This window comes from Mya arenaria, chromosome 9 (genome assembly GCF_026914265.1).
Source record: "Mya arenaria isolate MELC-2E11 chromosome 9, ASM2691426v1".
In the NCBI taxonomy this organism is placed as follows: Eukaryota; Metazoa; Mollusca; class Bivalvia; order Myida; family Myidae; genus Mya; species Mya arenaria.
In genome coordinates this window covers 3,873,583-3,891,117 of record NC_069130.1, presented here as the reverse complement: position 1 = coordinate 3,891,117, position 17,535 = coordinate 3,873,583, and the positions used below count along the sequence as shown (strand labels likewise).

Here is a 17,535-nt window from a genome sequence, read left to right as displayed (position 1 = left end):
TAAATGACGTACGGTAGTCAGTAAAAACCTAAATGACGTATGACAGTCAGTGAAGACCTAAATGACGTATGACAGTCAGTGAAGACCTTAATGACGTACGACAGTCAGTGAAGACCTTAATGACGTACGACAGTCAGTGAACACCTAAATGACGTATGACACTCTGTAACGACCTTTACGACGAACGGCAGTCTGTAAAGACCTAAATGACGTTATGCAGTCGGAAAAGTCCTAACTGACGTACGGCAGTCTGTAAGGACCTAAATGATGTACGGCAGTCTGTAAGGACCTAAATTACGTACGGCAGTCTGTAATGATCTTAATGACGTACTGCAGAACGTAAAGTTATAAATGATTGAATGAGTACATGTACCAATAAGCAAAGTTTTATTGGTCCATTAATATAATTAGTCTGTTTCAATTGTGAGTAATGCATTACATGCACGTGAACCAATGCTACCTTACATGTATTATCAATTTGTTTTGTTTGCATTTGCATGTTTACCTGCGTGAGTTAAAGTGTTATATTTTGAATTGCATTGCGCAATCTACATACGGGTAGTTTAGATGATATTTGCTGTTTTGGTTATTTATCTTAAACTTGACAAAGTTTTGTTTTAATGTTTCACGTTGTGTAGTCTAATAAAAAAGATTTGCCATGGGAATAATACAGCAGTCAAAACAAGGTATTTCAATATTACTATTTGTAACTTGTATAGGTGGATATTTTTGACAAGTTGAACTGTTATACGAGTATACGTAGATATGGAACATAGACGTTTCATGTACATTTTATTTTAAATATTGTAGCTCATTTTGAAATGATATGACTCAACAGTAAATGCATGACTAACTTGTATCCATTTTCAAGATAGCTAAGAATGTACTTAAAGGAAAATATTAGGACGACATTTGTCAGCCAATGTATAACGATAATCAATATATATATACATCGTAAAAAGCACGTTCAATTCTAAGGGACTTTTATGTTTTTTGGGCACATCTTTATTGATTTAACTGTACAAATAAGTTTTGTCACAATTTAAAGTTTATATCATTATTTGAGCAAGTAAACTATTGAACCTGATTCTCGTGTTCCTGTATTAATGGTATGTCAATTTCAAAGTATGATACTGTGTAGTATAAGACACGAAAGTCTCTTGAAAATGACATCGGAGCCCAAACATTCGATAATGATAAATCGGCGCCGCATTTTATACAGACATCTGATTGAAAGTTAACAAATATGGCTTCAGTTATACGGGTTAGTTTAGTGTTTTCAGAATATATCCTATACCAGACATACATGTATAAGTTGTTTAAACTGTTAACATGTACACAGTTTATGCTCGTCATTGCTTTTAATAATGACATTGTGTGTCAACAAGGTATGTGTGTGCATGACGTACATATAACAAAAGTTTAAAATCAAAACGTTGCCGAATTGAAATTTTCCATTTCGGCTTTATTAACGTCCACTTCTTGGAATCATGTTAGAGCCTTTGTAAATTAATACAGAAAAATGTATTTGAAACCCTTTCTGGAATGAGTTGTCAAGTTGTTTTTACTTTGAACAGTTAAATGACAATTATATCCGAAGTACAGTATCGTTAAGTGCAATCAATATATACATAAGTTACTGCATGTAGGTTTATATAGTATTTATTCTACTTCACATACGTGTATCTCAGATCGCCGAGTAGTTAACGACCTAGCTTACAAATACATCGACCCCGGTTCGATTCTTCTCCTCGGCATGATTTTTGTGAAAGGTTTATCTTATATCAGTTAATGCTATCTTTTTAATTCAATTGATCTGCCAAACATCATTGACATTGACAACAAATTGTTAATTCCATGTCATTATATGATTAAGATAATGCATTCCATTTTTATATGTTTATAATAAGTTGTGCCCCCCATTTAGAAAGTCCTAGACCCGCCACTGGGACTGAACTTTTCCGAACTTCAAGGTTCTGAGTTCCTATTCATATTAATTTAAGAACTTACACTCACATTCTTAAACATTCAACATGGAGGGAACTTGTCGGCACGAAAATCAGCTTACGAATGAGAACACAATATTCATGTTTATAATTTAACTGACATATTGGTCTAAATACTGATCTATGGGGTGCAGTAAAATAAGCTTTCTGCGAAAAACATATATTTGAAACTTTCTACAGTGGCAGTGCCAATAAAACAATGCATATTTCCTTAAAATGTTATTGAATAATAAATGGAAAAACAGTTATACACTATATGAAACAACACCGGGGAATTGGCCGTGTTTTAGATCGACTATTCGAAGAATAAGGAAAGCTATACTACTCACCCAAGCGTCGGCGTCGGCGTCGGCGTCGCACCTTGATTAAGGTTTTACGTGCAACCACACAAAGGTTTATATCTCAGCAACTACTTGAGGTATTGCATTGAAACTTTATACAATGGTATTCAACCATCCAACCTACTTAATTAAGTTAGATAACCCTAGTTTGCATTTAATGCAAAAACTCTGATGATATAAATTCTGGTTAACGTTTTGCATGCAAGCACACATAGGTTAATATCTCAGCAACTACTTGAAGTTATGCATTTAGACTTGATACAATGGTACTCAACCATCCAACCTACTTAATTAATCATGTTTTATAATTCTAATTTGCATTTACTGCAAATAATTGCTCTTTATTATTCGACTTAGAAATTCTGGTTAAGGTTTTGCGTGTAAGCACACATAGGTTAATATCTCAGCAACTACTTGAGATATTGCATTGAGACTATAAACGATGGTACTCAACAATCCATCCTACTTAATTAATCAAGTAAGATAACTCAAGTTTGCATTTAATGCAAAATAATTGCGCTTTATTATTCGACTTAGAAATTCTGGTTAAGGTTTTGCATGTAACCATATTTAAGTCAATATCTCAGCAAATATATCATGTATTTCATTGAAAATTTAGATATGTATTCCCAACGAACTAACCTACTAAATTAATGAAGTAAGATAATATTTTTTGAATATAATGCAAATAATGGGCCTTTGTTTTTTTACTTAGAAATTCTGGTTAAGGTTTTGCATATAAGCACACATAGGTTAATATCTCAGCAACTACTTGATGTATTGCATTGAGACTTTATACAATTGTACTCAACCATCCAATCTACATAAATAACTAAGTGAGATTACTCTAGTTTGCATTAAATTCAAATAATGGCCCCATTTTTATTCGACATATAAATTCTGGTTAAGGTTTTGCATGTAACAACTTTTAAGTCAATACCTCAGCGAATACATCATATATTGCATTGAAACTTTACACACAGGCTCCCAACCATTTAACCTTCTTCTTCTTTATCAAGTAAGATAACTCTATCTTTCATATTATATAATTTTTGCCCCTTTATTATTCGACTTAGAAATTCTGGTTAAGGTCTTGCATGTTAGCACACATAAGATAATATCTCAGCGACTACTTGATGTATTGCATTGAGACTTTATACAATGGTACTCAACCATCCAACCTAATTGATTAACCAAGTTAGAACTGTATTTTGCAAATAATGGCCCTTTATTATTAGACTTAAAAATCCTGGTTAAAGTTTTGCATGTAACTACATTTATGTTTATTTCTCATCACATCATGTATTGCATTGAAATCTAATCTAACAGTGATCCATGCATGTTTCGCCAAAACTTTTCAATCCATACACTGAAAAGCGGCTGAGTAGTCGAGCGCGCTGTCTCTGTTGCAGCTCTTGTTACCTTCCAAGTGCCCCCCCCCCCCCCGCAGTGCCGGGCGAATGCGATGGCTTCGTCTTCGCGTCAAAAATAGCGGGGGATGGGCTTACCTAAAGTCTCTGGGGTGCGGGGGCATTTGGTGGGGATTTTACCCCGCTATTCCCCGGTCCTGGGGGCCGTGGTAACAATTGACTGGTACATACATTTGGAACCGGAGGCTTAACATAACTGGATTTGGTAAGATATTGTGCCGTGACTTTTTAATTTTAACTGTTATTTGGCACCTGTGGGGAACTAGCTTTTAGAGACCAAACCAATTTATGTTTACAAATGCATTTTGTTGTCCTTTCCTTAACAAATACCTGATGCAGTAACACAATATATGCTATCCAAAGTACATTTATTGTAAAAACAGTGGTAACGCTAAAGGTTGCTGGACTTTGGTATACCAACTTCCGAGCTCAAACAAAGTTCAAGGGTCCATAAAATATTTTTCAAACATCAGCTCCCTTTTGCATTATATGTTAACCAATAGAAAACTTCAAAATGGCTGACAACTCAGCCCAGACCTATTACTTATAATTTCAAATTATTCTCAATAATCCAAACATAATACAGGTTGCTAAAATGGATACAAAGAAACAATAAAAACAGTAAGATTAAGACAATATTGTTTTGTAGTGTCTTGTTTGGCTATCAACTACATCTTATCTTGTTTGGCTATCATCAACATCTTATCTTGTTTTGCTATCATCAACATCTTATCTTGTTTGGCTATCATCAACATCTTATCTTGTTTGGCTATCATCAACATCTTATCTTGTTCGGCTATCATCAACATCTTATCTTGTTCGGCTATCATCAACATCTTATCTTGTTCGGCTATCATCAACATCTTATCTTGTTCGGCTATCATCAACATCTTATCTTGTTCGGCTATCATCAACATCTTATCTTGTTTGGCTTTCATCAACATCTTATCTTGTTTGGCTATCATCAACATCTTATCTTGTTCGGCTATCATCAACATCTTATCTTGTTTGGCTTTCATCAACATCTAATCTCGTTTGGCTATCATCAACATATTTTCTTGTTCGGCTATTATCAACATCTTAATTTGTTCGGCTATTATCAACATCTTAATGTTTTCGGCTATCATCAACATCTTATTTGGTCGGCTATCATCAACATCTTAATTTGTTCGGCTATCATCAACATCTTATTTGGTCGGCTATCATCAACATCTTATTTTGTTTGGCTTTCATCAACGTCTTAATTTGTTCGGCTTTTATCAACATCTTTAAACACAGTTGCATATTTCAATTAATAGATATAAACACACCCAATATATCAAACATTTGGAAATAAAGACACGCTGAAGTTATAAAACTGGAATCAATTAATAATATACTTTTCAACAAAAGTATGGTATAACACACGGAATAACAAAGGTCTAAGAATTTAACCGGCGCTTGAAACCCGTCCAAATGTTTAAACAAGTTTCACGACCCTACATTCAAGTACATATAGTGATATATATTTTTTAGCCTGAAATGCATTGGACGAATTTCGCCTCTCGATGCTATAAATATATTTGCACTTAAGCACATATGGCTTTCAAAAGCCATCTACGTTTAAGGAATTATATCATCCGATATACATGTATTTTGTTACGAAGATCGGGTATTTGTCGGATTGAACAACGCAAATGAGTAATTTATTCATGCTAGGACTGGATAATTATACGTAAAAAAGAAAATTTGTTAGCAAATATATAGATAGGGAATTATTTTTTGTTTTAGTTGCAGATCGTCATATATTACACCGAGTGAGCACCAAAGCGATATTTCACGAATATTTTTTATTATAAGCCTACAATATAAATGACAGTGAATTGTAGATTTATCAAATGCGCGCACAAGTGTATGCGAACGTAACACCAATTTCGGAAATGGCGTCGTTTATATTGTGTCCCAACCTCTGCACGTTCACGTTTCGGACCTAAAATCGGGCTTAGACGATAAAACAGTGAACTTATCAATTTTAAATTTGAATTCACTTGTGAACCTCTATAAACCATCGGAAAACATACAATAACATACAATAAAAAGCAACGTAATCAGTAGCTATAAGTATAAACAAAAACATGAGTTTAAAAAATAAATTAAAAAATACGCACTAAGGGAGTGCGTTTTATATGACACCGAAGATAATTCACTTTTGTCGACGAAGCATAATTGAAAATGTTTTAAAACATTCGTATTGCATTTCTCTTTTATGCGGTCAATCAGTATAACTTGCGAACAATGTGCTATTAAGAGCATTAGCCATGAACCACTTTACCATACTTCTTGTGGTATGATAATTAAATAACAGTAATGAAAAAGTTAGTTTTTCTTATTAAATGGAATAGCTAAAATGCGAACAGTTCAAATCGGTACGCATTTAAATTAAACAACAGGACCGAAAGTTATCAATTGTAAACTTGTCTGAGTGATTACAATTTAAATAAAGACGTAATACTACACATTATACTACACTGATATTTCAAAAGCAGGTAACATGATTAACTTGTTTTCGTATAAAACCGCATGCGTTGTCAATTTACTTCAATACAGGTGGTTAAAATAACATTGAATTTAAATCGCGGAATGTGAGGAATTCAATTCATATAAATATAATGGAATCAAAAGGGTACTCAGCTTACTTTTACTTAAAAAAGAATGTTTTACCGGTGGCTCTATGAGAAGTTAATTTTTTTTATCAGCTTTACCTTTAGGACGATCTTACGCATACATCCATGTTCGTAAGTAAACCTATTATTCTTGTAAATGTATCTTTGACTAAACAATTTTTAGAGTATATTTCTTTGTAAAAATATCCGTTTTAAAACAAAAACTATATCATAATCTAGTGATGGTAATTCAACATTGCCGGAAAGTGGTTCGAGAATTTATTTGACTTATATCAAAATTTGTTTTCATTGTTTACTTTATTAACTGTAGTTTGTTTACTATGCAAAACACAGTTTTGGAATCTCACTGAATTTTGTTTTAAAAACAATCCGGTCTATGTTAGCCAAAATTATTTTGATCTAATTAAGTGTTGGTCACGGTTGTTATTTTGAATTCGAAACTCAACGCTTTTAGCAAGAGGAATCGTAAATTAAAGATACAATCTTATTCCCAGATCAGATTTAGCACTCTTATTGATTATGTTTTAATATTCCAAAAAATATGAATAAATATCGAAAACAATGGTTTTTATAAATGAAACCGAGTTAAATATCAAAGAAATGCACATAAAACACAGTATTTCAACCTTATGAGACTATAGTAGACCACAGTAAATATTTAATATATCAATCACTTAACATGTTTGCGCTTTCTGCAATTAAATACACGGTTACAATACTGTTATCAGTAATTAATAATTTCCACAAATGCATTATTTAGTAAGTAGTTAAAGGTTTTTCGGACAAAATTGATGGTTTTTATATACATCTGCATGTATTGATTTTGAAAAAGAGTGTCACTTTAATATTAAACCTCAATATATCTTGCAAGCATGATACAGATTTGTGCGGAAACCTGAATAAGCTGTTTTGTTTGCACGTTCAGTGTATTTTGGGTCCTTACCTCGCGCCTTTAAAGGGACTCGCTCATGGTTTGTAAAATGCATTTTGTGTTACAATAGTGTGGTAAACTAGGAGTGTTAAAGTAAGATATTGACAGCTAAAACCCTTCAGGAATTGTTGATATTTACTTAAATATCGTCGTCGAATACAATAATTTTCAATACCGTTACCCACGGGTTTAGCGTTTTTAGCTCGACTATTCGAAGAAAAAGGAGGGCTATACTACTCGCCCTGGCGTCGGCGTCGGCGTCCGGTTAAAGTTTTAGGGCAAGTTGGGATTTTCACTTATAAGTCTAATACCCTTCACCCAATTGACTTAATGCTTCACACAGTTGTTCAGGGCCATCGTATGATGAGGTTAGATAACTCCATATTATTCTTTACACAGATTATGGCCCATGATTGACAATGGAACTTAGGTTAAAGTTTTAGGGCAGGTTGGGATATTTATTAATAACTTCTATAGCCTTTGTTCAATTGTCTTAATACTTCACACAGTTGTTCAGGACCATCAAACAATGAGGTTACATAACTCCATATTATCCTTAATACAAGTAATGGTCCCTGATTGACTTCGGTTAAAGTTTTAGGGCAGGTTAAAGTTTTAGGGCAAGATTTTCACTTAAAATTCCAATACCATACATTCAATTGACTTAATACTTCACACAGTTGTTCAGAGCCATCACATAATGAGGTTAGATAACTCCATATTATCTTTTATGCAAATTTTGGCCCCTGATTGACCATGGAACTTAGGTTGAATTTTTAGGGCATGTTGGGATATTTATTAATAACTTCTATACCCCTCATTCAATTGACTTAATACTTCACAGAATTGTTCAGGGCCATCACCCAATGAGGTTACATAACTCCATATCCTCAATACAAGTTATGGATACTGATTGAATTAGGTTAAAGTTTTAGGCAAGTAAAAGTTAAGGGCAAGTTGGGATTTTAATAAAAAAACTTCTATACCGTCCATTCAATGCACTTAATAAAAACAATTCAAAATTATTTATGACCATCTTACAACAAGAAACATAACACCATTTAAATCCTAAATACAAAATATGGCCCTTGAAATTTTTATTTTTTTTATTTTTAATTTCTTTTGAAAGGCATATATGTATACTCTTAACCACACTTTCATAATTGAAGATCAAGATATTTGAATGACTTGCGTCATTGTTCGGGCGGGCGGGAGGGCAGCATAAAATGTATGTATCGAATAATTTTAGTAAGGTTTGACATAAAGAGACCAAACTTGGTAATATTACATCGAAATTGTATTCACTTCTAAGTCAAAGCGGCGTAGTCGAGCGCCCTGTCTTACGACGGCTCTTGTTTTGTTGTGTGGTTAGTTGATTGTAATTGTATCATTGAGGCCTAGTGGTTATAGTGCCTGTTTTCTATTGTTCTTGTTTTAACCGGCGTGGACCCCACTATAACCAAAACTTCTTTTATATTTAATTGTGTTTTTATCTTTCTGAAATAACAATATTATAAGTAAATAAATGTAAAATATTTTTTTTCAGATCCATAACTGAGTCAACTAATTTTGGGTCCGAAAACACGAGCAGTCCCCTGTAAAATGCATTTTTTATGACGAAATTAAGCATGGCAAATCATTGGGTGTGTTTAAAGCAAGATACTGTCGGCTGTAACCATTTAACAAATGTTGGCATTGCTCAAATATTGTAATGTATTAAATATAAATACTGTACTGTAGTACATTTTGTATTATTGTAAATTACATTATATTCATCTTCAATAGAATCAGCTTTTTATTCTTTTATATTTCTTTCTTCTTTTATTCTTTTATACGAATATATATACGAATAAAATCTAAAACTTGATAAATGAAGTGACTACATCGACGAAATCTGCTTTCTTACTTTAGACCCCACTATTATTAGTTTGTATTCATGTATTAACAAAACAGTGTAATATGTATATCGAAAAGCACGGAGTGTGTCAACGCTTCATTGTATTGGCGAACTATATATTAAACTTTCCTAATAATTATCCCATTTTTCCGTTTACAGATCATGGTGAAATGACGCTGCTGTGGCCGACGGACTAAACAGGCTGTTCAGAATAAAAGAACATAATTAGTATGTTCAATAAAAATTTAAACATTTTCATCGTCCTCATATCCATTATCATTGTGAGTGGAAAAACAGAAGCGTGCTCAGATGAACAAAACTATCCGTTCTACACTACACAAGAGGGTAACACATGCAGAAAATGCCCACCTGGACACTATTTAGTTCAAGAATGTTCTATCAACTATACAAACCTCACATGCCTGCCTTGTCAACCAAACACGTTCACTCCGTGCAATAATGCAGACAGAAAGTGTACTCCATGCCGGCCTGAATGTCCCGGTAATCATCGGCCAGATGATGAACAAAGGCAATTCATTAGTGAAAAGTGCACATCAACATCTGACATAGTGTGTTCCTGTGTCCAAGGGTATTGGAAGGAACCTGGAGCGCACGGCGAATGTCGGACCATTTCTACATGCTCGGTCGGGGAGGGTGTGGCGAAATTAGGTGCGTACAATTATTTCATGAAATCATTGTAAATGAACTCAATATACTATCATGGAAAATGATATATAACCTTATGTATATACTACTGTTAGAAAATTAACATAGTAAAGCTTTCTAGTCTATCATTTAATGAAATCAAGTTCACAATCTAAATGAGGAGCACAGAGACAGTGCATAATTTAACGCCAGAAAGCGGTTTCGAACAGTCAGTTTTCGGCAATTCAAAGATTTTTGTTTGTAACTGTGTCGTCCTTGTGAGCATAATATAAAACTTCGATTTAATGGACGGTTTCTTTAATAGTAAATCCATGGTGATAACGTCAAACTATATGCCAATTCGCTGATGGCTGCAATCCCTTTTATTTGATGTGGACAGTCGATCGACTGGCTTTAGGTGTTGCACTTAAAATTTAATTCACTAACCGGATTTGGGCGGCTTAAAGTTGCTATCAATGCATTCAATGAATCGAAAAATTCACTGGCAAACAATAGTTATTATTATCAGGCTTATACAATATCAATTATTTTATTTCCCCCATTATTAGGGAGATTAATTGTTTTTGGTTGAGTCTTTTCTGGTCTTATATTGTCCATCCGTCTGTTCTTCCGTCTGTCTGTCCGACCCAAATCGATCCATATCTCTTCAACCGCTTGAAGATTTTTAAGTCACCACCCACAAATGTTTCTATATTGGGACGATATGTAGAACGCATGTAACAGCTTGCTCGGTTCAAGGTCGATGTCACATTTATAGGTCAAAGGTCATGTTACTACGCTCCATGTCTCTTTAACCGCTGGAAGGATTTTAAAATAACTACCGACAAATGTTCACCATATAAAGACGACGTGCAGAGCGTATGTTACAATCAGCTCGGTTCAAGGTCAAGGTGATAGTTAGAGGAAAAAGTCAATATGACTGTATGTTTTGTCCGCTCGATATCTATTAAACCGCTTGAAATATTTTGCAATAACATGCCGTAAATGTTATTCTGAAAAATTTAGAGCACATGTTACGACCAGCTCGGTTCAAGTTTTAGGTCACATTAAGAGGTCAAAGGCCATTTGACTTTATTTCGTATCCTTTCTATATCTGATCTTCTTGAAGACTTTTCAAATAACTGCACACAAATGTTCATCGTAATGAGAAGATGTGCTGAGCGCATACTACAACCAGCTCGGTTCAAGGTCAAGGTCACACGTAGAGGTCGAATTTCTTATGACTATAGTACTATAGTTCTTGTCTGCTCCATATCTCGTGAACCACTTGAAGATTTTCGAAAATTACTTAAAACAAAGTTAACCATATTGAGACGGCATGCATAACACATGTAACAACCAGCTCGGTTAAAGGTCATGGTCACACATAGAGGTCAAAAGTCATATGACTATAGTTCGTATCCGCTACATATCGCTTGAACCGTTAATTAATGTAGGGGAGATAACTGTTTTTGATTTAAAAAACAACAACAACAACCGTATAGTTTTTATGTTGTTATTACAAGTGATTACCTAATGGTTTACGTGTATTTTGATTAATTTATATTGACAGCCTCAATGTTTTCGGACACAGTTTGTGTTCCTTGTGTCAACGGCAGCACATTTTCCGACTTTTCCTCGGCAAAGGAAGCTTGCAAAAATTGCACAGTATGTGAGAAGAAGGAAACCAGGTACCAACCATGTCTTCAAACGAGCAACTCTATTTGCAAACCGGTTTCCAGTACTGACAATGGTGTACAGTCGCCGTCTAAAACGGGTAAGATTGAAGGATAGAAAGAACAAGTATTAGTGTTTCCTTGTGTTTATTCAATATCATAAACACTTTTATACCTAAGGCAGATGACCTTTTCTGAATGCAGAAATAGTTCTTCTTAATCCAATGACATAAAATGTGAAAAAAGACGAATCATAATTTCCAATGGGCTAACAAGCATTGTTCTTATTATTATTCAGATTATATTGGAAAAACAGAAATTTCTATGTTCTAAACAAATATGTATATATATAACCTTTGTCAATACATATGCATTGCAGTTAATATTTGGCTGATAGTTGGCGTTGTGGTTGGGCTTGCTGTATTCGTAGGGATTGCCCTTGGAATAGCCTTTTGTCTGAGGAAAAAATGCTGCCATAGAACCCTCCCTCAGTTTTCAGGACAGTCAACTGAGATGGAATCGCATGATATTGGTAAGTTTAAATATAATATTTAGTTGAACGTTCTGCTACTTTATGCTTGAACGATACCAATACATCATCATCATCATCATCATCATCATCATCATCATCATCATCATCATCATCATCATCACTACCGCCACCACCACCACCACCAACAACAACAACAGAATTCTGACTTAATTATTTAATGCTTCAGGCATACAGATTTTAGAAGTTCCTTGGCCTGCAACGAACCTCTCTGATGAACAGTTGTTAAAGATAACGGCAACGATTGGCAATGGCTGGGAACTGTTGGCTACTGCATTAGGCCTCGACAAAGCAGCTATTTTCAGAATTCAGCATGATAACAATCTTTGTGTAAACACACAGGTGTTTCAGGCACTAATTTCGTGGCGAAATAGGGTGGAAAGCCCAACACTCCGGTCGCTCTACCAAATAATGTCCAGTGAAAATGTGAGAAACATTGTTACGATCGAGTGGGAAAAGCTTAACTCTTTGATTAAAGCTATTTGCGTGGAAAACAATGATGTAATTGTTCCTGGAGATGAACCTTTGTACGATAGATTTCACAACAATTGACTTTACACACTGATGATGAAATAACTGTTGATGTTTTTGTTTTTTGTATACTTCTGATTTATAATTTTGATGGTTTAAACTTTTAAATTTAAACTTACGTCTTGGGTCTATCTTAACTTGTCCAGTGTAAACATACGTGGATGACATAGCATACATTAACTCCATTGCGCTATTTCTTTATTGTTTAGTCAACAATTATTTATCATCATCATTCTATAATCCCACATTTTAATCCTTGTTTTAAATATGGTTGAGCATAAACACAATCTATGCACATAATTGGGTGGCTTTAGGAAAAAAGATTGGCACTGTTGACAATGTTTTTGCACTTCATGGACTCATTTCCCTTATGATTAACAATAATAAACAGTTATGTTGCGGTTTTATAGATTTAAGCAAAGCTTTTGATTATGTGGTAAGACCCAAATCTTTGGCAGAAATTAACAAGACTTAGTGTCAGAGGTAAATTTTGTATGTAAATAACACATGTATGATTGTATCAAATCTAAAGTTAAATTAAGCAACACTCTGAGCAATGATTGTTCTTGTATGTTAGGAGTGCGGCAGGGTAAATGTTTATCTCCTTTGCTTTTCTCGTCATATCTAAATGACTTAAAGAAATGCTTTTACTAAATAGCTATTATGAAGGAATTGCGCTGTATATGTTTAAAATATGTTTTCTATTATATGCAGATTATATTGTTCTATTATAACACCAGATGGCTTGCAGAAAGGTTCTGATAGTTTACTAGAGTATAGCAATAAATGGAAATGAAAGTAAATGTAAGAAAAATAAACAACGGTTATGGGTTTTAGAAAATCAGGATTATAACCAAGGAATCTAAATTTTAAATATAATGGTGAAATTGTAGAAATTGTTAATGCCTTTAGCAACTGAGGTATTGCTTACGGTGGCTCATTTAATCAGACCCAGACAACACTTGCGGATCAGTCAAGGAAAGCAATTTTTAAAATTAATAAATACTTGTACAATTTTACAAGTATTAAACACAGATTAGAATTATTTGATAAGCTTGAATTGCCAATTTTAAATTATGGATGTGAGGTCTCGGGTTTTTACACGGCAACTTATATTGAACGTGTTCATACTCAGTATTGTAAAATCATTTTAGGTGTCAAAAAGATCCACACAAAATAATTTTGTATATGGAATACTTGGTAGAGTTCCGTTAATTCTTGGTAGATTTTTATCATTAACTATTGGTTTAAATTAATCAAATCGAAGGAACATAAGTATGTGTACATTGTATATGAAATACTAAGAAATGACATAGAATTGTTTCCAAATAAGAACACTTAGGCAAGTCTTTTACGTGAGATATCATCAGGATTTTATGATGTTTTTTTTCAAGGTGTTGGAAATGAACAAGTGTTTTTTAAACTTAGTAAAGCAAAGATTAAAAGATAATTTTATTTCCACAAGAGCTTTATGTTATCGCGAAATAAGCTTCTGTATTGATTTAAAAACATATTTAAATGTCGTTATCATTCCAAAGCATAGAATAGCATAACGTAGATTACGCACATCTTCTCATCATCTTGCAATAGATAGGGTAAGATTGTATAGGCAAACTAGTATTGCATACAATGATAGAAAATGTAATGTATGCGATAAATTAGATGATGAGTACCATTTTGTTATTAAATGTTGCCAAATTAATGATCTTAGAAAAATATACATTGATAAATATTACTGAGACCATGTATGTTACATTTATTGATCTCATGACTAACCAAAATGAGAATGCATTACGTAAACTGTCAATAGTAATGATGCATATTTTGTATAAGTAGTGAATATATGGTCATTAGAACAATTTTCAGTGCCTAGTATGTACATGTAGAACTTGTGTTATTAAAACAGTCAGTTAATCTTATAAATGCACCCGCAATTTATTAATTAGCCCGTACTATCGTATAAAGAAAATAGACACCATGAATTACTGTCATATGCGCAGTACTTATCTTCAATTAGTGTGTGTTTTTTTGGATTCAAGCCATTTTTGTAACCTTGTATCTGGAAATAAGGAAATTGACAGTTTTCGTAAATTAAGGGTTAACCCAGTTTTCTCCGTCAGAACACTTTGGACAAAGGGCGGTCAATAGGTTCAATTAAGTTTCTGAAGTTGACATTAAAATGTTGGGGCTTTAATGTATCCATCCAAAATCGCCTTCCACGTACGCGTTTGTGGAAATGTCACAGTCTGTAAATAGTTAGAAGATCCAGCAGCCCATATTTTGACAATACCCTATATGTTTTTGGAATAGTTCCCCTGGAATGGTTATGATAGCCAATATATCTGCATAGCCTACTGTTAAATACTTGTTTAGTAAGATATTTGTTAGGTAACCGACACAAATGTCCATAATGTCCAAAAGCAATCAGCTTCCTCACATCAATGAAATTTGCAATGGGAACAATCCCTATTGTACAAAGTGACCAGTCTGTACTGCTGCTTCTAGGTTGAGACTGCATATACTTCACACAATACCTGTGCGCTTTTTCCAACTTTAGTAGCTCCGAGGGTGAAATATTTGACCACACCTCGCAGCGATACAAACACTTCGGGATAACAACAGAAGTGTATATTGTATTTGACGTCAATGAATTTAATGTACCTGGGTGAACACCACTGTTGCAAATGCTTATAAACGTACCACACATTTTAACACACGCGTCATCGATGGTTTCAGAAATACTAAGATATGCGTCACATTTAATTCCGAAGCGGGTATAATTTTTTGTCTCATTGATGATTTTATTATTCAGTTTGAAGGTTCGTGCACTGCGCACGTTCGGGTTTTTGTTAAATACAATAATCCAGCATTTGTTAGCATTGTAAGTATATCTCCAGTGTCTTGATTAGTCTGCGCAAATGTCAAGCATTTTATTATGTCCATGAACGGAAAAGGAAATGAGTACCATGCATCTGCCACAGTGGGTGTTCCAAGTTTCATGTCATACATATACAAGCCTTGTCCACTAGTTTCTAGTAAGTTTATAATCTCATTGATATAAAGGAGATATATAATCGGCGATGACCTCTCCCCCTGGCTGGATCACGGTCGTACTGAGAACCAATATGATGTCTCCGTGGTAACGTACGCAGCTTGTCATCGCTGAATAACAGTTAGGTCTAGATCACACTCATTTCTCAGTTTGGATTCCTGAGTGCCAAACAGTGTCGAAAGCCTTTCTGCAGTCCATAAACGCTACATAGATTTTAGACCATTGTTCGCGTGCAAAATCAACGCATTTCCGGAACATGAAGGAAGTCATGCCACATCCAAGACCTTTTTGGAATCCTCCTTGCTGCTTGTTAATATGTTTCATTAAACACTCCTTAGAACGCCCTAAAAGAATATGCTTAAATAGTGTAAAAATAGCGGATGAAAGCGTAATTGCTTGAAATTGTCCGGGTTATCTTTGAGCTTTCTGCCACCTTTATGAAACGTTATAATAACTCCATCCTTACCGAGTAAGTAATACATCCAGTCCCAAGCATCAATGTAAACACGTTAGCAGTAATAGTTGATATAAAATCTTTAAATGCTCATACTGGATTTTGTCCGCGCGTGCCGCTTTACCGCTCGGGAGCGAGGGTCTAGCGTCATGTACTGTATCCGGTGTTACTACACCACTGGGATCGGACTGCAGTTAGCTAAGAGTAGCTTGAACTTCAGAACTCACTATCTGCTCCCAGGAGATATCGGTGTCAAGGGTCACCGACGGCGTATTTAAATCTCGGAAGTAGTTACCCCATCCGTCCGTTATCACCTTTGTGTCACGTACCACTTTCCCGTTAAAGTTTGAACCTGAACACAGTTTGTTTTTACCAGCATATCTCCTGGCATTCACTAATTTCCAGAAAAACATTTGCATCAACTTCAGTCATTCGATCTAGGTCTTGGTCCAGTTTGTAAATATTGCGACACAAATTACCTATGCAGGCAGCTTAACTCGCATGTTTACCGTTTGTAATCAACGTAAGACCTGTTTGTGCCACCAAGCTGCCCTCATTGAACGCATGTGATTATGTGCATTTTTGAGATAATCGTTCTAGTACGGTTTTAAACATTTAATAAACGTTGTCTTTGTAGTACACAGCGCAGTAAGATGACAGTATGGAATGCAAAAAACACACACATATCAAACTCACAGTTATTCGTTGGATATTGATTTTTTGTGTGTATGAAACGAATATAAAATAACATTATCTGGTATTTTTTCTTGTTTTTATGATATTTTATAGACGCAGTATGCTTTAACCCGGAATCCCTATCCGAATACCCACGTACGTGAAGGAGTTGCCATATCAAAAATCGTTAAAGAATCCGTAAACGCACACTTATTTGGACTACATAACTAACTGCATGGCTTAGTTTCTTGATGTGTCCATACGCGGATTACGGTAAGAAAGAAGAAACAGAAACATCCGCATTTAATAACAATATTATATTCAACATTATATCTGAATGTGATTTGTACAGACTATTTGGTTCATTTGAATTCAAATATGCGATTTTTGTGTGTTGATACACGTTTTATTTTTTACGTGTAACATTGCAATACACTTTATATTAGGTTCAACGGCATACGCTTTGTCAAGAGATTCAGGCATTTTGACACATTCTTATTCATAGCTACCACAGTTAGGAGTGATCGCATACGTGACTTTATTTATTGATCAGCAATTTGTGGTCTTTCAACACAAACTATCACTGCAAAATGACTCTTGACTTTTGTAATATAGAGATTTGATTCTTGAGTTTGTGAAGACAAATGATATTGCACCACAATGTTAGCGTTTGATTCAAAATGA

General features: G+C 34.5%; 1 protein-coding gene across 4 annotated transcripts; it reads left to right on the top strand.

The window, feature by feature from the left end:
• Nucleotides 1-542: 542 nt before the first annotated feature.
• LOC128203307 (tumor necrosis factor receptor superfamily member 14-like) lies at nt 543-14,412 on the top strand. Of its 4 annotated transcripts, none has more exons than XM_052904673.1 (6): nt 548-686; nt 8,918-9,014; nt 9,428-9,937; nt 11,487-11,690; nt 11,969-12,121; nt 12,309-14,412. In XM_052904673.1, exons 3-6 carry the CDS (start codon nt 9,499-9,501, stop codon nt 12,689-12,691), a joined length of 1,179 nt encoding a protein of 392 aa, XP_052760633.1. In that variant the 5' UTR covers nt 548-686; nt 8,918-9,014; nt 9,428-9,498; the 3' UTR covers nt 12,692-14,412. The 4 variants fall into 4 exon arrangements, with proteins under 4 accessions (XP_052760631.1, XP_052760633.1, XP_052760634.1 ...); XM_052904674.1 differs by lacking the exon at nt 548-686 and adding an exon at nt 6,285-6,551; XM_052904671.1 differs by lacking the exon at nt 8,918-9,014 and having other exon boundaries at nt 543-686.
• The last annotated feature ends 3,123 nt before the right edge of the window (nt 14,413-17,535 follow it).

Coding starts and splice junctions, on each gene's coding strand:
- LOC128203307 (XM_052904671.1), top strand. CDS start 9,499: ATGTTCAATAAAAATTTAAACATTTTCATCGTCCTCATATCCATTATC. Junction 9,938..11,486: donor GGAGGGTGTGGCGAAATTAG/GTGCGTACAATT, acceptor TTATATTGACAG/CCTCAATGTTTTCGGACACA. Junction 11,691..11,968: donor ACAGTCGCCGTCTAAAACGG/GTAAGATTGAAG, acceptor TATGCATTGCAG/TTAATATTTGGCTGATAGTT.